Below are 21,540 nucleotides of genomic sequence, written 5' to 3' on the forward strand. Positions count from 1 at the left end.
GTTATGGCAGTGGAGTGACTATTCAATCACAGTACAGATAGTAAAGACAAAATAGGTAATTAAAGTTACATAAGATTATTATTATCATTATATATTTTTTACAAAACAAGAACAGCAGTTGTTTGGGGAAAATTCTCTATCAAATATCTACAATAATTATCTAATACCTAAGATAATTCAGGCATTCAGTAAGCATTTATTAAGTTATCAGACTGTTAATTCATTAGGAATTTTCTTAGCAAAGATACTGAAAAGTGGCTTGCATTTCCTTCTCCAGCTCATTTTACAAATGAGGAAATGATGCAAAAAGGGTTAAGTGACTTACTAGGGGTCAAACAGCTAAAAAGTATCTGAGGCCTCATTTGAACTCAGGTCTTCCTAATTCAGGTCCAGTGTTATTATCTACTATATACAGTAAGTGCTTCTTGTATGCTAAACACTATTTCTAAGTGCAGGGACACAAATAAAAAGTGAAATGGTCCCAATTTTAAAGGAAATTGCATTTTAATGGAGACAAGGATTTGCAGAATTAATATAGAGAGAATAAATACTATTAAATACAAAGCAGTTGAATATAATTTAGTTTGGGAGGGAAGGAACTAGCAATTGGGAGAACTAAATAAGGCTTTGTATATAGAATGTGCTTCTTCAGACCAGAGATTTTGTGAGGTTGGAGTGAATTCCAAACATAGAGGATAGATGGCCAGTGCAAAGGTGGAAAATGAAGTATCATGTGTGAGGAACAGTGAGAAAAAGTCAGTTTGGCTGGATCACAGTATGGGAGAGGGAATAATGCTCACTGATACTGTAAGGATTGAGATCAGATTAGAAAGTGCTTTTAATATCCGCACAGAGAAGTTAATAAATATTCAATATCCTAGAAGCAATAAGGAGCCAGTAGTATTGAGTAGTAAAGTGACATGATTAGGGCTACATTTAAGGAAAATCACTTTGGCAGCAGGTTGTAAACTCTACTGGAGTGGGAAGAAACTTAAGATAGGGAGATCAGGTAGGCCTTTATAATAATCTTTGTGAGAGGTGATGAGGGTTTTTTTTTTTTTTAATTTAGGTAATTAATACTTGGGTGAATAGAGAGAGGCGGAGTCAGCAGCCAAAGATGTTATGAAGATAAAAGTATCTTCATTCTTCTAGTCCTCTAAACTTGCAAGCTAGGTGCCATTCTTGAGCCTTCTCATTCTTTCATTTCTCATATTGAATGCATTGTTAAAGCTTGATTTTATCCTTGTTCCATCACTCACAAATGCTCTATTCTTTCCTTTGACACTGCCATCACCCAGGTTCAGGCCCTCATCTCCAAATACCTGTACTGTTATAGAAACCCATTCTAGTCCATTCTCCACATGGCTGTTAAAACAATCTTTCTAAAGCACAGGACTGTGTCACCTTCTCCCCTGATTTCCCATCTTTCCTCAGTAGCTCCCATCAACTCCAGGATCAAATATATAATCAAATATAAAATCTTCCATTTGGCTTTAAAAGACCCTCATAACCTTCCCTGTTCTCCCCACCTTTAGCTTTCTAGTCTTCCTACACCTTATACCCCATTACAAACTCTGCCACAGCTTTTCTATTCACTAGGCTGGTAGCATTTTCACTGGCTGTTCCCGCTCTCCTTCCTTATTGCCGACTCCTGGCTTCCATAGCTTCAAGTCCCAGCTGAACTCCTACATTCGAAAGAAATCTTTTCCAATTCCTCTTAATTCTAGTTCCTTCCTTCTGTTAGTTACCTATTTCCTTCTATTAGCTACTTCAAATTAATCCTGTATATAGCTTGCTTATAATTATTTACATATTATCTCCTCCATTAGATCATGAACTCCTTGAGGGCAGGGATTGTCTTTTATGTTTATTTGTATTGTCTATGCTTAGTTGGTTCTTGGCATTTAAGAAATATTTATTAACTCAAGATTTGTTAATTGGATACATGAGGTAAGAGATAATGAGGAATCTATGATAACAGATTATATACTTAGGAGACTGGAAGAATGGTGATGTTTTTAACAGATAAATAAAAAAGTTGGAAGACAATATAAACCAAAAAAATAGCAGGACTTGGTAACATAAAAAATATTTAACAGAATATAGAAAAACAAGCCATTCCCCAAATTAATATTGTCAAAGGATAGGAAAAAAAAAATATCTCAAAAGAATTAAGAACTACTAACAATGTCATGCAGAATAGTTCTGTCACTGATAATAAGCAAAATCAAAGTCAAAATAACTCTGATGTTTCTTGTCATACCTAGCCAATTGGCAAAGATGGCAAGTTCCTTTTAAATCCCCATATCTTTAATTTTCTTAAGCATACTGGCCGCCTCTAATGAGGAAAGTAGGTGAAGACCATGTATCCATCAAACTTTATTCCTTGCACTATTGAGTTCAGAACAATACTTTTTACTTGTTTAATTCATTACTTAGAGAGGCTGGACAACAACTTTATTTTTTCCTTGAGGATAGAATGTGATTATTAGCAATATAAACCTTTTAACTAATTCACTGTAACAAAATAATAAGTTTTTTTATTTTTTTCTCTTTCCTTTTAATTAGATTTTACTTCTAGCCCTTATGCTTTAAGAATTCAGAAAATCTATTCTCAATGGTAGAGTTTTTCTTTCCCTCCTGGATTAAATATCTTTCTACCTTTTCCCTCTTAGCATGTTTGACAGGTAGAACTACCAAAGCTTAATACTGAATTTTTACTTTGGCATGAACAGCATGAAAATTGTAGACTTTTAGAGGTAGAAAGATTTTTAAATAACTATATCTTATATATCAGTAACTTAAAGTGTCAGGACCCTCCCCCATTTAAAATCACAGGATGTAGAGGAAATTTCTCTTTTAGAAAGAGATGGGCAACTCCTGGTTTAAAATATAGCCTTTATAAGGGTTAACAAGTACTGATACATATAGAGGAGAAAAAAAAAGTAGCTGAAGTTTAAAATGGTTACTCAATAAGTAATGAGTAAAACCTAGCTGAATGAAGTAAATTAAAATATTTTTGCAAAACAGGAGTGACGGCTTGGGTGGGGTAGAGGATAGAAGGTTTAGAGAGAAACCATTTCACACCAGGATGTTACTAATATATTGAGGCACAGGAAAGACTTTGGTTTCTTATTTCATGCCAATGAGAAAATAAACATTTATTCTTTAATCATATGAAAGAAAAATATTTTTAAAAATTATCTTCCTATCTCTTCCCTTCCCCCCCCCCCTTTTTTTAAGTTACCAAAGCCTGCTGGATTGTCTTCCAGATTCAAACTCATTTTTTCACAATCCTATATTCACTAAATATTTAATCTTTTGTCTAGACCTGCATCATCAACTTATATTTGCTTTTTTGCAATGCTCCATGGTCTTTATGCTTAATAATCTTTCAGTTCATTCAGGTATCATTGTCTTGTTTTCCAAATTATCTTCTCACAGTGTTCAAAGTTCACTTTATTTGACTTTTCAAATAATTCCCTTAGCACTAACATACTACTTTTAATTGTACAATAATTTATTTCTTAAAGAGATAGGATGGTGTGATTGTTAGAGTGCTAGACTTGGAGTCAGAAAAACTTAAGTTCAGATCCACTCAAGGCATTTACTAGATTCTTGACTCTAGGAAAAGTGATTAACCTCATCTTACTATATGGAGATAATAATAAAATTTACCTGCCAATAGTTATGGTGAAGTCCAAATGGAATAAGCTTAGTAAAACTATGTGTAGAAATTAAAGTAATATGAAGATGTCAATAGTTATTTAAACTTAAACACTTTTTAGAAATAATTTGTTATACAGGGGATTTGCTTTTTGTATATTAGCATTTGTTGTAATATTTGACTTGTAACTACCTGGTTCATTGAGGATTCTGTTTTTTCTTTGATTTGCATTCTTGTTCATTAATGGATTTATGAAAGCATGTGTTTGTATTAGTTTTTTTTTTTTTTTTTTTTTATTCTCCGTTGTTTCAAAAACATCAACATGAAGGGAAATAAGAATGGAAAAGAGAGAGCAATGGGTGGCCTGTGAAACTCTGGTACTTTTACTTTCTAGATCATTAAGGTAAAAGATAATAGAAAATTAAATTCAAAAGTTATTATGTCTATGTCAACATGTTATCCTTGCTCATTTTGACCTGAAGTATACCAGTACCTCATTTACTTTCCCATCTATCTAAAATAGGGAAAATAATATTTGACTATCAGGTAATATTGGTCAACAAACATTTATTTATTAAATACTTACTATATGTCAGGAATTGTGCCAGCTGCTAGGGAATAAAAAACAACAACAACATATGGTCCCTGCTGTCATGGAGTTCCTATTTTACTGAGAGAAACAATCTTGTAAATGCAAGGATACATATAGAATAGATGGAAGGTAGAATAGATGGATTCAGTACTGAAGAATGAAATGGTAGAAAAGGACTCCTCTAGAAAATAGTTTGATTTAAGTCCTGAAGGGAAGGCTAAGAGGTAGATATGAGGAGGGAAAGAATTCTAAACCTGGATGATAGTGAAAAGGCATGGAAATGAAATATGAGGGTCACCAAGATGGCTGTTATTAACTAAATCATAGAGCATTTTGTATTTGATCCTGTATGTAATTGGAACCACTGGGATTTATTGAGTAGAGAATGTTACATGATCAGATTTGGATTTTAAGAAAATCACTTTGGTATTTGATGAGAGGGAGGATCTTGGATATTGGGGAGAGACTTGATGCAAATATGAGGTAATTAAGAACCTGCCTCCAAGATGGTAGGTATGTAAGTGGAGAGAAAGAGGTGTATATTTGAGATACTGTGAAGATAAATAAAACTTGGCAGTAGATTGGATTTATGGGATGAGTTTAAGAGAAAAGCATAGGATAATATAGAGCTTGTAAGCCTGGGTGGATTATGGGAGAATGATATTACCCATGACAGTGATGGGGAAGTTGGGAAGAAGGAAGGATTTGGGGGTAGAGATTAAGTTCTATTTTGGACAAATTGAGTTTGAGATGCCAATGGGTGAGATCCAGTTTGAGATGTTCAAAAGGTATTTGATGGTATGAAACTAGAATTTAGAAGAGAGGTTAATATACAGATTTGAGAATCATTTGCATAAATATAACAATTGAACCTCTGGGAAATAATGAGTTAACTAGGTGATATAGAACAGAGTTCTTTACTTGGTATCTATGGATCTTTAAGAGGTCTTTGGATAAACTTCATAAAATTTGTGAACTTGGATGAGAATTTTTTTTCTATTTCAATAGAATTAATTGCTTTTGTAATGCTGTATATAAAATACATTTTTTTTTTAAATTCTAAAAAGGGGTCCATAGACTTTACAATTCTTGCAAAGGTATCTATGACTCAAAAATATCTAATGGAGTAAAAACAGGATCTAAGATAGAATGTTGAGGATATATTTATGGTTAGTGTGCATGATCTGGAGGAAGATCCAGCTAAATTGAACAGATTTAAAGGAGAATCACAAAGAGAATATTCTCTCTAAATTATAGAGAGGAGAGAGTATCCAGGAAAATAAAGTAATTAACAATCAAGAGTAACAGGTCAGGAAAGATGAGAATTAAGAAAAGGCCATTGAATTTGGTAATTATGAGATCATTGAAACAAAGCTGGGGCAATGAACAGGGCCCTGTGCCACCAGCAGAGAAGCTGTTTTCACTGCAGTCCAGAAGCAAGGCCCCATCTCTGGAGCAGACTAGCACCTAGTTCCCTTTTCCAGGACCAGCCTATTTCCATAGCAATCCAGCAGCAAGGTCCCTCTCCTAGGGTAGGCCAGCAGGGAAACCCCACACCTAGGAGAGGCCAATAGGAAGGCCTCAAACTCAGTACACAGGTCAGAAGAGAGACCTGCCCTCCAGTACAAGGAAGCATTTAAATCCTGAAGCCCAGTGAAAGCTAGCATCAAGCCTTTGAGCCCCCAAAAGGTTGGAACATTTTAGAGTCAGTCCATCAAAACACCAAATCCAAAATAGGCAGAAAGAATGAAGGAAAAAAAAAACCCAAAACCAAACAAAAACTTACTTTAATAAGTGGAAGGATCAAGGCACAACTCTAGAAGAGGAAAACAGTATCAAAGTACATGTGAAGTGTCATAGAAAAATATAATTTGATCTCAGGCCTAAAAAGAACTACAAGAGATTAAAAAGAATTAAAAAAAAAAAAAATTGGAGGAACAGAAGAAAAATCGGGCAAAGAAGTGAGAGTAATATCAGAGAATCATAACACATTCAAGAACATGAAAACAGATACAACAGAAATTCACTGAAAAAAATAATTCCCTAAAAAAATAGAATTGGCCAAATGGAAAAGGAAGTATAAAAGCTCACTGAAGAAAATAATTCTTTAAAAATTAGAATTTGGATAACTCTAAGTGGAAGCTAATGATTTTATGAGACAAAAAGATGATAAAACAAAATTTTTAAAAGGAAAGAAAATGTGAAATTTCTCATCAGAAAAACCACTAACATAGAAAATAGATCAAAAAGAGAGAATTTAGGAATTTTCTGAATTAAGGACTACCTGAAAACCATGATCAAAAAAAGCATTCTGAACAGTATCATCAAGGAAAACTGCCCTGATATATTAGAACCAGAGGGCAAAATAGAAATTCACTCATTAGTATCTGAAAAAAGAACCCCAAATGAAAACTCCCAGGAACATCATTGCCAAAGTTCAGAGCTCACGGATCAAGGAAAAAGTACTGAAAGTAGCCAAAAAGAAGCAATTCATATATCATGGAACTAAGTCAGGCTTACACAGGATTTGACAGCTTCTGCACTGAAGAATTGGAGGGCTTAGAATATGATATAGCAGAAGACAAATAATCAAGAATCACCTACCCAGAAAAACTGAATACAATGTTTCAGGGGGAAAATAGATATTTAACATGATAGAGGACTTTCAGACATTCTTAACTGATAGATCAGAGTTGGATAAAAAATTTGATCTCTGAACTCTCCCAAACGTGTGAACTCCATTGAGTACTTAGATACTTATGAGCTCTCTAAAGGTATGAACACAAGCATTGCTTCCATCAGTATTAGCAACTTATCACCTTGTAAGGATTTGCTCTAAGGTGTGAACCAGTAAGCACTGTATCAATTCTATTGAGTTAACACCAGGATTCTGACATCACCCTTGAGTTTTCACCTTGTTTCAAGTTGAGTTGACACTAGGATTCCAACAGATCTCCAAATATAAGACTCAGGGAAATCATAAAAAAGGTAAAAAAGAGGAGAAAACTTAAGAAATTCAGTAAGGTTAAACTTATTTCTATATAGCAAGATGATATTTGTAACTCTTGAGAACTTTATTACTATAAGGGCAACTGGAAAGAATATATATAGACAGATGGTGTTGATATAAAGTGACTTTGGTGGGATGATACTCCAAAAAACAAAATAAAGGGTAAGAAAGAAGACTGCATTGGGAGATGGATGAGGAATAGAATGGGGTAAATTATCTCACACAAGAGAGGCTTAAAGGAGCTATTAATGGAGGGGAAGAAGATGGGGTGGAAGGCAAAGCTTAAACCTTATTATCATCAGAAATGACTCAAAGAGAAATAATATACACACTCAGTTGGATACTGAAATCTATCGTATCCTACAAGGAAGTAAAAAGAGATGGAGATAATAAAAAGAGGGCAGAGAACTGACAAGCCAGGATATATTGGGAGAGACAATGATCAGAAGTAAAACCTTGTAAGGAGGAATAGAGTGAGGTATAAGAGAGCGAGAGGAATAAACAAGGGAGAAAAACAACATAGAAGGAAATATGTAGTGTGAATAGGATGGACTCATCCATAAAAGTGGAAGCAGATAGCAAAATGGAATAAAAACCAGAATTCTACAATATGTGCTTTACAAGAAATACATTTGAAGCACAGAGACACACAGTAAAACTAAGGGACCGGAACAGAATCCATTATGCTTCAACTGAAGCTTTACAACTGAAGTAAAGAAAAAAGGTAGTATGATTTTAGACAAAGCAAAAATAGATCTAATTAAGAAATAAGGATTACTGAAAGGTACCATAGACAATGAAGTCATCTCAGTACTAAATATGTACACACCAAATGGCTTAGCATCTAAACTTTTGAAGGAGAAAATTGAATGAGTTACAAGAGGAACTAGACAATAATACCATACTAGTGAGGGACTTCAACTTTCCCCTCTCAGAACTGGATAAATCTAAACAGAAAATAAACAAAGTAGAAATGAGCTTGGATGGTAGTGCCCTGGACATTCATAGGAAAGTTCCAAAAGGATTAAGGTTTATAGAATGAGGGAGGGGGGTAGAGTAGAAGTGGTAAGAAAGATAGGAGGGAAATAAATTCTATTTTGGACATTTTGTTCAGTAAACATGTCAAATGTTAAAATTAATATTTTAAAAATTCATATTTTATTGTGTAATAAGAATGTTTTTATTATCACTACCAAGATTCCTAAAAAATTTTTTTATATATATATATATATATAGTTTCTAATGCTTAACATTCCATTTTCTTAAATCAGATCCCTTTATTCACCTGTGATCTCCTTTTCCTGAGATTAGTTGAATTCTAGTTTTCCTGAATAAATTCATATTTATTATAAATTCTGGATTAATACTTGAGTTATAGGAAATTAATAAATATTTAATAGTAATTGGATGAGGATGTCAAGCTTTAGATATAGTTTAACATAGCTCCTTTTTTTAAACTTTATCATTTGTTGTACAAGAAGGTAAATGTAGTAATTACTACATTATGTACAATAATGTACACAAGTACATTACTACATACTAACTTTTTAATTAGTGAGCAACAACTTGATTAGAGACTGTACATTTAGACAAATGGCTAAAAAACCACTTGGAGATTTTGCTAAAAGATTAAAGGAAATAGTTCTGAATCTTATTGTAGATAATTTACTATAAAGTGTTTTTAAGGTTTGGAATGTGACTAGTTTGTTTTTCTCCTGAATTTTCAATGCCTATATTATGCACCTGAAATTAAGAAAATCATCAAAACCAATATTTCAAATTTAGACAAGACCCTTTAATGCTGAAACCTGAATTTTAGCACTTTTGTTTTTCCTCTAAATCCAGACCTAAGACACTATCTTTTGGAGAACTAATTTGTTAAAGCTAACAGAGACTTTTTCCTTTATGTTCTAGTTTGGAAACACCTGCTACTGCAATTCAGTTCTTCAAGCACTTTATTTTTGCCGTCCATTTCGGGAAAAAGTTCTAGCTTACAAGAGTCAACCTAGGAAGAAAGAGAATCTTCTTACGTGCTTAGCAGATCTCTTTCACAGTATAGCCACCCAGAAGAAAAAAGTTGGAGTAATACCTCCTAAGAAGTTCATAACAAGGTTACGAAAAGAAAATGGTAATTCTTTTACTTCGAATATACTTATATCTATTATAAACGAGTCCTACGGAGTTTACATGCTTGAGTAAGAATTGCTTTGTTTTCAGGATATCCTAATTCAGATTTTATTTGACTTAGTTACTTGAAGTTTTGTGTATCCTTTAGTGAGAATGAAAATTCTGGGTACTCTTATAAGCTTCATATTGATATGATTTATGTGTACATGTTTCTTTTAGAATGTGATATATTGTTTTGAAAAATATTTTTAAGGGAAAGTCAGATAATGTTTGTTGAGGATCATAGTATTTAGAGATGAATTTAAAGATTAGTCCGCCTCCCCATTTTGTAGATGATTAAACAAAGCCCAAAAGATGAATTGATATTTTATATTCATGAAGGTATTAAATAGCTGACCCAGTATTTGAACCCAAATCTATTGAACTTTCCCCCTATAGTATGATCCCTAATTCAGTTCTTTGTATTTAAACTAACAAGCAACATTCAAAGTTGAATATTTTAAATTTTGACAAAGTTCAGTGTAAGGTCATAAATTTCTGCCTAGAAAAGAACTATAAATAAATGTTTCCCCTCCCTCCTTTTTTCTTCTTTTACTGCTTGAACTATGTTCAAATCTAACAAGCTAGTTACTCTGTGTAAGGACCCTGTGACTTGTGTTACTTTTTTTCCTCTTTTTAAAAAGAATTTTAATTTTTCTTTTATTTTTTCTCAATTACATATAAACAAACATTTAGCTTAAAAATTTTTTTTTCACTTTTGTTTTCTCTTCCTTCGTCGTTGAGCAGGCAATTTGACATAGCATTACACATGTGTTGTCATGCAAAATATTTCCATGTTGGCCATATTGCAAAAATAAAATGAAGATCAGGTGTTGATTTTTCTCAATATTTCTGGTGAATAACAACAATTTGACCCAGGTCCTGGTGGGTACGAATAGAATGCTGTGGTGGTTTTGATTTTTCTCTCCTTATGTGACTAAGGCTCTATTCCTGGGCTAGGTACTATATAAATGCTTATTCCTCACTTCCCTTTCTACATTCTTACTGTTTCTTACAGAAGAAATCAGCATTTCGCACTATACCTTAGCCACATAATAGGCACTTAATAAGTGTTTATTGAAATCATGTGTATCCAAAATCCAAATTGACGTTGTGTTCAGAATGTTCCCATATGTGTTTAATAGTTTTTGGAACATATTCTCATTTTTGGAAACAAAGTTATAATGGAACTATATGAAATGCATTTTGGAATCTAAAAAAAAAGTATTAGTATACTGTGCTTTCACACTATCATTAATCCTTCGGTTATCGCAAACAGTTTAACTCGGCCATGTGTCCCACATTACTTTGTACACATGCATACATTAAGTCCATATCTATGTTGCCCATAGAAGCTTGAAGACCTTGGTTTGTCTTGATATGATTTCAGTTGTATTTTTCAAATCCAATGAAATGTTCCTATTGTCACTCTTTTTTATGCAGTACAGTGAAATCTGTTTATTCCAAAAATAATCATGTATTTTTAAAAAATTCTTTATCATGGAATATATATATGTACACTGTTAAACATATAAATTTGTTTTGTTAGAATCCACGCATTTGACATGTGATAATAGAAGTGAAGAAATGTAGAACGTACTATATTCACCATGTTTACTGTCATTGCAGTTGACTAAAGTGTCATGTCAAACTAGAGAAACAGCAGGCTAAAGACAGCTTTGTGTATAAATATATTAATTTCAGAAGGTCCTAGTTGTCCTAGTTCAAACTATATGTAATTCCTGGGAAAACAAGCACAAGAAGGAGTATGACAAAATCTATAAAACTTATGAACAAAAATGAGCAAATATCTGTGCAGTTACTATATGCATAGCACTATTGAGTGCTGTGGGGACATACAAAGAAGTATAAAAATTATTGTGACCTTGGGGAGCACTAAATCCAATTTGGAGGGATAGGATATAACTTTGTGAAAAGTTAAATAGTTCTGTGAATAGTTAGGAAGGACTGTGTAGAAGGTGATGAGTTTTAATGAATGGATAGGATTTGACAAGATGGCATTCTGGGTGAGGAAGGCAGTGATAAAATATGGATAGAAAAAAGAAATGATAGATTTTGGAGGTTTTTTGTCTCCTTTTTTGTGTTCCTTCTATTATATCAAGCTTGCTTTAAATAAGCAAAGATTTTTTGATAAAATATAGCTTTTTATTTCTTATTCTTTGATCTTACTCTTGGGACTTTTAATTAGTTAATTTCTCTTTATCTGTTTCCCATCTAGAAGAATTTGAATATTGATTTCTTGTTCCTAACAATTTTTGTGATTCATTGTCTTTATGATAAAGTGATTGTTCATTTGTAAATAACCACATGATACAGCTGTAAATTTTAAAGTATATTGTTTGAGTTAAGTTATAATTTCTATAATGAAAACAAAGATTTTTTTTTTTGGTGAATAAGAAAGCAAATTAAGGAAGAAACGTTTTAAACATTTTTTTTTTAAAGGCTCAAATAAATAATCTCAATTATTCAAGGATGTATTCCTTGAACTTTATATTTTTGTATAGACAAGCTTCCTTTTTCTAACTCAAAAATTCTTTTTTAATATCAAAACAAATAGATAACTTTAACAAATTACTGGCTAACCTGTTGTTTTGATCGATTTTCTAAATTTGGTTTCATTTAATATTGCACATTTATGTGAAACTTTATCCTGTTGTTAATAATTTAATATTAATTTGTCTTCATGTTATAGAACTTTTTGACAACTACATGCAGCAAGATGCACATGAGTTTTTGAATTACCTACTAAACACAATTGCTGATATTTTGCAAGAAGAGAGAAAGCAGGAAAAGCAAAATGGCCGTCTACCTAATGGCAATATTGACAGTGAAAATAACAACAGCACACCAGACCCAACTTGGGTTCATGAGATCTTTCAGGGAACATTAACTAATGAAACCAGATGTCTTACTTGTGAAACTGTAAGTTTTATGTTCAGCTTTTTGTTTAGAAAATTATTATAGTTCATATTTTGTTGATAGGGAATATGAGAGATGAACTTGAAAATTATAACATCTTGAAAGATAAATACTAGTATAATATCAGGTGTTTCATATTCTCTAATTGCAATAAATTTTATACTTTAAATGCTAACAAACTCATTGTATCAGATCAGTTATTGATTTTAATAATTTACAAGTTTCTGTATCACACTAATGATATTCATTGAAAAAGAAAACAGTTATTAAAATGTATGAAATTACAGTAATATCTGTGGTCGCATACCAGTTTTTTTTTTTTTTTTAATCTGTATCTTTTAAAAGGGTAGAGCAGCCTTAGCTAATGGTTTCTATTTTTTTTTTTAGTTTATGTTAGCACAGAATTTTGAAAAATGTCTACAATTTTATGAATACACAAACTAAACAAATTGTAGAAATAACATCTATTGATAAAATCACTTAAAATATTCATATTTATAACTTATAAAGTAATAATATTTAAGTTCTGTATGGGCTTGCTTTTCCAGTCCAGAGTTTCTCAATGTGGTGACATCAGTGAGATTACTAGGTTTAATACTTTTTCCATCACAATTGATTTGTATTTAATTTAAACTAATTTATATTTGATTTTTAGCTAAAACTTTGTTTCTGCATTTGTTCTACTTAAACTCTTTTGTCTTTGTTTGAACTACTCTTTTACCCCATTGGGTTTCTTTTCAAATCAGTTATCCATTCAAAAGGTAGTATTAAACCTAAAAGTGGATTATTGATAATTTTGAATAGTTATGTATAACCATATTAGAGTTATTGCTTTTAATTGGAGTTTTTGGGAAAACCAGCTTGTCATGTTGTATTTTCCAAAGAGAATGAGGTAATTGATTTAATGGCACTTTTAATTTCCACCCAAATGTTTAATTTCATGTTTCATGTTCTAACATAGAAAGCATTGTAATAACAAAGTTCGTTTTTGTCATTAGATTATACTGGCATTGACATTGTCAGATCATGCTAATATTGAGATACTGTAAGTACTCAAATTTAGCCTCATGCATAACCATATTGGCCACTGGGCTTTATTTTCAGTTGAAATATATTTGTTATGTTGTTGAATTTCATTTGAACTTTATTTTCTTTGTATTTATAATTTTAGTAGGGAAATGTGAAATAATTTTGACCATTGTTTTGATCCTTCTCAGAGGTTCTCAACTTGCCGTGCGTTCTTACCAAAACATAAGTTTTAGAACTCACACAAGATGGTAAAAGCAAACTAGTTTATTGAGGGGAGCTACTCAAAAAATTAAGAGCAGTTAGGGAGAATGATGGAATTAGAGCAGATCAGATCAGCTCCCCCATGTGCAATTGAGCTTTTTGATGGCGACCCAGAGAAAATGAGACACTATTTTCCAAACTAGTAAAGAAAGTCTGTTGAGTTTTATAGTATTTTTATCTTAGTCTAACATCCCCAGGTTTGGGGGAAAAGAGCAAGGACCTGGAGACTGGTGCTGATTAGATTCATGCTTCTGGGGCCTGGGAAGACTCCTTGAGAAACGTAAGATAGTTGATATTCAATTCCTGTCCTCAACAAAGGGACTTCTGTCCTTTACTGTTGATCTTACTCTCTTGGGGTGACTCAAGAGTTTTTTGAGATTTCCTGCTGCATCTTCCTTTAGCTAGCCTCTGTATTTTTTCTTCTTGGAGGTGGTAAAACTTTCTGCCTACAGCAAAACTCCCTATGCATTTAACCAGGTGAAATGGAAGTTGTTTAACAAAATAAATAAAAATACAATACAACATAGATAATACCAATTTGTAGTTTATAGAGTTGGTTCTTCAGAAGAAGTGTTTTTTTTTCCTTTTATAAATTTGTAATTTTTGTTACTAAAATAAAAACTAAGAATATATAGATAGATATAGATGATATTTACTCCATAGTAAAGATAAAAAAAAAATCAGTTCTGCTTCATTGTTGATAAATTATAAGATGGAAGAACCTCACTATGAAAAGTACAGTCCACTATATCAAAACATCATCAATAAATCTGCATAAAAACTCTGTCTTGCAGCTGAAACTGCTGAGGCAGTCAAGTTGTAGATTGGTTTCATAATATCTTAAGTTCTTATAAATTAAGCTTTGAGAAAACAGAGGCAATTACTTGGCAATGTGGATAAAAGGCTGGTCCTGAAATCTGGAAGCCCTGAGATCACATTCACAACAGTCCTGGTAGACTTTATGCTTGTCTGAGCCATTGTGAATTATAGGCAAATTTCTAGATAGCTGATTATTTAGAGGAAGGAGCCAAAAATGTTAGTAAATCTGAAGCTCTATTTAATTTTAAAGCTAAATCGATCAATAAGTTTACTTGGCCCCAAGTTTTCTGCCCATAATTACAGTTTCTTGTCCATTATACCCAGCTTCCTTCTATCTAATTAAAGGAAAATGTCATTTTCAATCGTGTCTGACTTTTCATGACCTCATTTGGGGCATTCTGCTTCTGAAGTTTCTGATAATTTCACAATTCTGTTATTCTTTGAGAGAAGCTATGTGAACAATAGAGACATAATTTATGCTTCTGCAGAAAGAGTTGAGAATCTATATCTTTTAATGTTATTTGAAATTATTTAAATATAATGTTCTTTAATATTTTATAAGTTATTTGAATATAAAATTTAAAAATATAATCAGGTAGAAAGGTATACCATAATTTCAATATAGTTAACACCACAGCATTTGGGCAACCTGTTTTGGCCCATGAAGGCTAAAAGATGACATCACATCAATTTATTTGGTGATATTATTGATGATGAAATGACACAAACATAGAGAAAAGTAACAAATATCAGTAACATAATGACAATATGCATGTCAAGGCTCTTATAAAGAGCATATAGTCATAATAGAATGTCATTTACCCTGTTGGATTGGGGAATGGGATTTTCTAATTAGTTGAATTTTCTAATTAACAAAATTTCATACCCATAGTTGGTAGAAAAAAATTAGATGAGATAACTTCCAGAAATTTTCTAAAAAGATATGAAGAGGATGTTACCTTATGAAGATTTTGGAATATATCTTCCTTTCTGTAGATGAAAATATTTTTTAAAATGGGATTTTACAAATGTCTATTTTTAAAAACTCTTGTTACTTTTTAAAGCTTTTTTATTATAAATTCTGACTGTTTATTTAAAGTATTAATTTAAAAAAAAAAAAAAACATCCAGCCCTGTAGTGAAAAGACTTTTGTGTTCTGAAAAGACATGTTTTGTAATAATTTTGGGTCTTGGATAGCTCTAATTAAAACAGATAAAGTCTTTCAGAATGATTTCTGAAGCTTCTTTCTTTTTAAGTTAAGATCTTCCTACCTTTGACCAAAATCCTTGAAAACATTCTGGTTACCTGAGTAGTGATTAAGGAATGTTATTTGCTTTATATATAACATTGAAAAAGCCATTAAAAAACCCAATGCTTTTAATAAGCCCTTTTTCTCTGCCTTTATTTTATTCTAGAACAAATATGGAGTACTTGTGCAGATCATATTTTACCCTTTTAATTCAGCAGACCTAAATTAAGTACAGACAGTATGCAAAGCTTTGGAGATACAGATATTAAATGACAGTCCCAATTCTCAAGAACTATTTCCTTTTTGATCTGGTGTCAGTTTAATTAAATTTCTGGGAAGTATGTCTATGAAGAAACAAGACTCAAACTTAGATGATTAGAAACAGACTTCACACCAGTGACATAAACTGTATGTTAAGGCAATTTTTAATTTGTGTAGTCAGAATAACATCTCAGGTACCCTGTATAATTGAAGAATGAGATTTTCTAGTTAGGTGAATTTTATAATTTACTGAATTAAATGAAATTCATTGATTGGTGGATGTAGTAGGTACATAGAAAAACCATAGGATATTGTGGTTAATCAGTTTACTTTTTTTAAACCTTTTTCAAAAATCTTTCTAAAATATTTCATTTCAGCATATGATTTAATACCATGCAAGACAGACACTTGTCATACTATATACTCTTTCTCAACTTATGTAATTTGCAAAAATCTTCTATGGGAGAGAAGCCTTCCCATTAATCAGATGAGCTGGGTTCAAATCCAATACTGTTACTGTTTATGTAACCTTGGAAAATTAATTCAATATACCTGGCTTTGGTTCCAAGCCTGTGTAATTGAGGGCATTAGACCAAATTACTTTCTAGTTCTAAATATGTAATTAATGAAAGAGAGCTTTTAAAAAAGTTGGAAACAGATTACAACAGATTAAAAAAAGATTTTAATGTTCGTTTAGGAAGTTAATTTTATCCTTCATAGTAGAATAAATAGTCATTCCCCTGATGGTTTTTGAAGAGGAGAGAGACATACTCAGAACTGTGACTTAGGAAGATGATTTTGACAACTTGATCAATTAGAGAGAGATTTGAGTCAGGAGATCAACTAAGTTATAACAGTCTAGGAAAGAGGGCCTAAACTAGGGAGGTAAGTAAGGATTGAATGGAATGAAAGAAGAGATACAAGAAATGATAGACTAGACAAGGATTGGGAACTGACTGTCTATGAAGAAAAGGGAAAACAGATTTACATATTGGAAGTGATAATTGAAACAAACTATTGGAATGATTATCATAAAGAGGGAGAATATAAAAAAGAGAATAGAACAAAGCCTTGGACAATTCATACTCAGGAGGACCCCATTCTGAATCAAATGAATGAAAGAAAAAAAGTTGAGTTGAATTTAGACAAAAAAAGAGTGATAGTGTATGCTGTCTGTATATATAGGATGTATATATGAATATATATAAGCTTTGGTAGCTTAAAACTACACTAAGAGTTTTGGGTTATCCTGTATCAGATAGATAGAAGTCAGCAAGTATTTATTAGGCACCTTTTGTGTATTAAGTACTGTGCTAAGCACTAGGTGTTCAAGAAAGGCAAACAATAGCCCTTGCTTTCAGGGAACTCACAATCTAATGAAAGAGATCACATATCCACACACAAGATCTGTACCAGATAAATTGTAGATAATTTCAGAGAGAAAGCACTAAAGTTGAGGAGGACTGTGTATGGCTTCTTGAAAAAGTGGGAATTTAACTGATACTTCAAGGAAACTAGGGAATCAAGAACATGAGAATTCCAGGCATAAGGTGCAGCCAATAAAAAAGTCCAGAGTTACATATGAAGTGTTTTTGTTCAAGAAACATCAAGAAAGTCATGAGAGAGGGAATGGTCAATTAAAGAAGCTTTTGAAGATAAGGCTATCTTATGCTTTTGCTTTTAAAGAAGCTTTTGGAGATAAGATTGAGGGTATAAAATGATGATCTAACTTCCACAAAGAAAATAAAGCACTTTATCCTTTGAGATTAGAGCAAAAGAGTTCTTAAGAATACAGTGGTTTTTATATAAAGGGGAAATGATAAGCTCAAGAAAAATGGCCTTTATTTTATTAGTAAAGAAGCATGGCCACCAGCTGAGGAAAGGGTAGGGTAGAGAGATTGAAAAGGTCAATTGGAACAGAACAATTAAGTTTCCTGCTCAAGGTCATACAGGTAGTAAGTGACAAGGCTGGAACTGGGTTGTTTCAGACTCCAGGTTCATGCTTTTATCACCATGTCATGCTTCCTTGCCCTTGCTATTGAGAGGAAATCAGGTGATTAGGAAAGGATTTCTGTGTAACTCATATGTGATTGTATATCAGCAGTAACAAGAAAAAATTAGGGGGTGGTGCTGAAAAGTTGTGTGGTCATCACTGCCAGACATCATTTTGGAACTCCAGGCTTTGTAATACCAGGCTTTGTAATAATTCATTTGAAAAGATCATAGAATCATAGAGAGCTGGAAGATACTATAGAAATTAATGAGTTCAGTTCCCTTATTTTACAGATGAAGATACTGAGGCACAAAAAGGCAAAGTGACTTGTCCAGGATCAAAGAGCTAGTAAGTATCTGAGGCAGGATTTAAACTCAAGGCTTTTTCCCTTTAGACTCAGCACTCTCTACTGTTCCACCTTTTTATATTTCAGTTGTGCCCACCTCTTTGTGATCCCATTTGAGATTTTCTTGACAAAACCTTGCTTTGCCATGTCTTTTCCAGTTCATTTTATAGATGAGGAACCTGAGGTAAATAGGGACTTGCCCAGCATCACAGTGTCTGAGGCTGAATTTGAACTCGGGAAGATGAGTCTTCCCGATTCTTGTCCCAGCACTCTGTGTATTGATGTAGCTGTTGTTAAAGTTTGGAAAGAACTTTACATACATAATCTCATTTGCCAATTATAGCAAACATGCAAACTTATTTTCGTCATTTTATGATTTCCCAGACTCATAATATTAAGCATCTGAGGCAAGATGCAAAGTCAGATCTTTCTGATTCCAGATTTGGTATACTGTCTACTAGCTAGTTGCATATAGCCATGTAAATTACTATGGCTGTGGGATTCTGGTGAGGTAAATTGTGTAAAGAAACAGGAATGAGGGATGGAAATAATTTTTTTTTTTAACAGCGTATATTATACCGATACAGGATGTCACAAAACTGTGCAATTTTAGGGTATTAAAGCTTGTGTGTGTGTGTGTGTGTGTGTGTGTGTTTGTGTTTTCATACATGCATCCTATATATGCAGACAGTATAGTTCAGGCTGTATAAGATTTTTCATAAAATACATTTTTTAAAATGTGTTGACTTTAGGGGAAAAAAACAATTATCTTCCCTCTTCCATTATTCTATATTGTCTGAGAAGCAGAAAAGGCCACAGTAAAAGAACTTATAATGCCACAATTTCTCCTGAGAATTCAACAAACATTTTACTTACTCATTTTGCTGATTTATGTATACAGTGAAAGTCCAAAATAGGATGTCATAATTAGCGCATAAAGTATTTGAATTGCAAAGAAAGTAACAGTCTGCATTAGTAGAAGAATTTCCTTATATGCAGGTATACTATATTCCAGCATCTATTTCTGTAATAAAAATTTCCAAGCTCCAGTGACCTTTTTGACACCATATCAGTAAATTAATAAACATTTATAGCAAACAATAAGAAACACTTTTCAATGCCTTCATTATGACATAGCAGTCCTTATTCTTCTAAGATTGAATTTCCATCATGATTTGTACAACCTTTGTCCTTATCTCTTTGTTGTATTCTCTTCTTTACCAGAAGTTCACTTCATTTCTGTCTTTACTGAGAACATTGAGGATATTCACCCTGAGGGTTTTATCTCTGTAATATAGTGGATACTGTGTTGTATTTGAAATTAGGAAATATGAAGATTTTTTTTTGATTGCTAAGTGAACTGTCTATCTAATAGTGATTTCTGTTCTTAATTAAAAGAACAATCCCTAATCATTAAAAAAAAAAAACAAACCAAAAAACTAACAGAAGATAGTTAGCCAACTAGAATTTTAAAATTAGACATTTTAAAATAAATTATGAAAGGCTGCTCAAAAAATTTCAATGAATCTCTATTGCCTACTGACATAATTTCTTAGCCTTATTCTCACAAACCTCCCCAATGAAGTTCTAAACCAACTCTATTTTCAAATCATTCTTTTCCCTTTTGTACTCTTAAATCCAGTCAACCTATACTAAATATTTTCCAAAAAATGTCACATGTCTTTGTTTATCCTATTTTCTGTACCTGAAATGCTTTTCCATTCTTTGTTAGCCACCTCACAAAATCTTTATTTTCTTGAAATTTTACACATTCTTCAAGATCAAATTCAAATACCTTATGACATTTTCCAGGATCACCTATAGTCTTGCGTAGGTCAAAAAATGACCAGTCATCTAATCTAACCCTTATCTAACCAAGAATTTCTTCTTCAACGTATATCTATTTTCCATTTGCAAATGTTGTATGAAAGTAAACTTAATTAACTTTAGGGTCCATGTCACTTACATTAAAATTGTAATTTGGAAAGTTAGTTGTTGTTTTCCTCCCCACTGTATCAAGCCAAAATCTGTCTCTTTGCAACAGAAGCAGTTATGGAGTAGAATAGATCTCATCCCCGTTACATGTAACAGTTTTTCAAATACTTCAGAATAACTATAATACTCCTCCTTTTCTTTTTTCTCCAACTTCATCATACCTTGTTCTTTCATTTGAGCCATTTTTGTCATTGTTTCTAATCCTCACACCATCTGGGTCACTCCTCTGGGTACATTCCAACTTGTTAGTGCCCTTCTTAAAATCTAGTACTTGAAATTGAAAGTTGTTTATAGAATTTAAATGAGAAGGAATCTCAGATAATAGATCTAGTTTTTAATCTGTAAAAGTAACTTCTCAACATGAGCAATGAGTAGTCATCCACCTAGTGATTGAAAATCTCATATGAGGAGGGACTTGCTGCTTCTTCCTTTGGATTAGATTTTAGTAGGAAGAGAAGACTGATATAGAAATATGGTTATTCAGGGAAGGTCTCTTTGGTCCAGAAAATTATAGAAATGTTGAGTAGAGAGAGGCAAATAAATTATGCACACATTCCAAGAATACTGGAATAAATGATTTAATTGCTTTTATGTAGAGTTGTTTACATATCTTCTCTCCCATTAGAATGTGAACCCCTTGAGCAGAAACCATGGTTTTGCCTTTTTTTTTCCCTATCTCTTGCACTTAGCATCTATAGTTACCATAGTAAGCATTGATAAATGCTTGACTGACTGACTGAAATGAAAGGATTAGAATCACTCCAAGGCATTTTTCTGCTCTCATTGGCAAGATAGTTGATGACAAATTACCAGGGGAACAGAGAAAACAGCAGGTTTGGAAGAGGGCCTGGTTTTGAATCCTGACTGGTGCTGTCTATTCATATGACCAAATCTCTACTTTATCATCTGTAAAGTATGAGAATATTGGATTTAGATGCTCTATATGGTAATTTGTAGCTCAAAATCCCATGATACTATTCTCTTTTGTGTTATAGTTTCTAGGACATATTTTCTCTCCCTTACTAAACTGTAAACTCTTAGAGAGGACAGTATTTCTTATTTACTTTGCAATTTATTTTTCATTCAGTCTAGGATTTTAACTTGTATTTATACTTCATATGCTAAATAAATGTTCATTGTCTAAATTGGAATTGGATTTCTCCCAAAGTTATTTTTAATGTAAAGTTCTAAAATTATATTGCTTACATTATT

The 21,540-nt window shown here is 32.5% G+C and overlaps 1 protein-coding gene across 4 annotated transcripts in view; it reads left to right on the top strand.

Moving 5' to 3' along the window:
- Nucleotides 1-21,540, top strand: part of USP12 (ubiquitin specific peptidase 12) — a 115,255-nt gene that overhangs the window by 76,418 nt on the left and 17,297 nt on the right. For 3 of the 4 annotated variants that reach the window (XM_031960759.1, XM_012545210.2, XM_012545208.2), the window contains exons 3-4: nucleotides 9,184-9,397; nucleotides 12,149-12,378. In XM_031960759.1, the coding sequence (XP_031816619.1) occupies nucleotides 9,184-9,397; nucleotides 12,149-12,378 (444 nt within the window). The remainder of the gene's footprint in view (nucleotides 1-9,183; nucleotides 9,398-12,148; nucleotides 12,379-21,540) is intronic. The other variant, XM_023499587.2, reaches the window with a different exon arrangement.

This window comes from Sarcophilus harrisii, chromosome 3 (assembly GCF_902635505.1).
Source record: "Sarcophilus harrisii chromosome 3, mSarHar1.11, whole genome shotgun sequence".
NCBI classification, from domain to species: domain Eukaryota; kingdom Metazoa; phylum Chordata; class Mammalia; order Dasyuromorphia; family Dasyuridae; genus Sarcophilus; species Sarcophilus harrisii.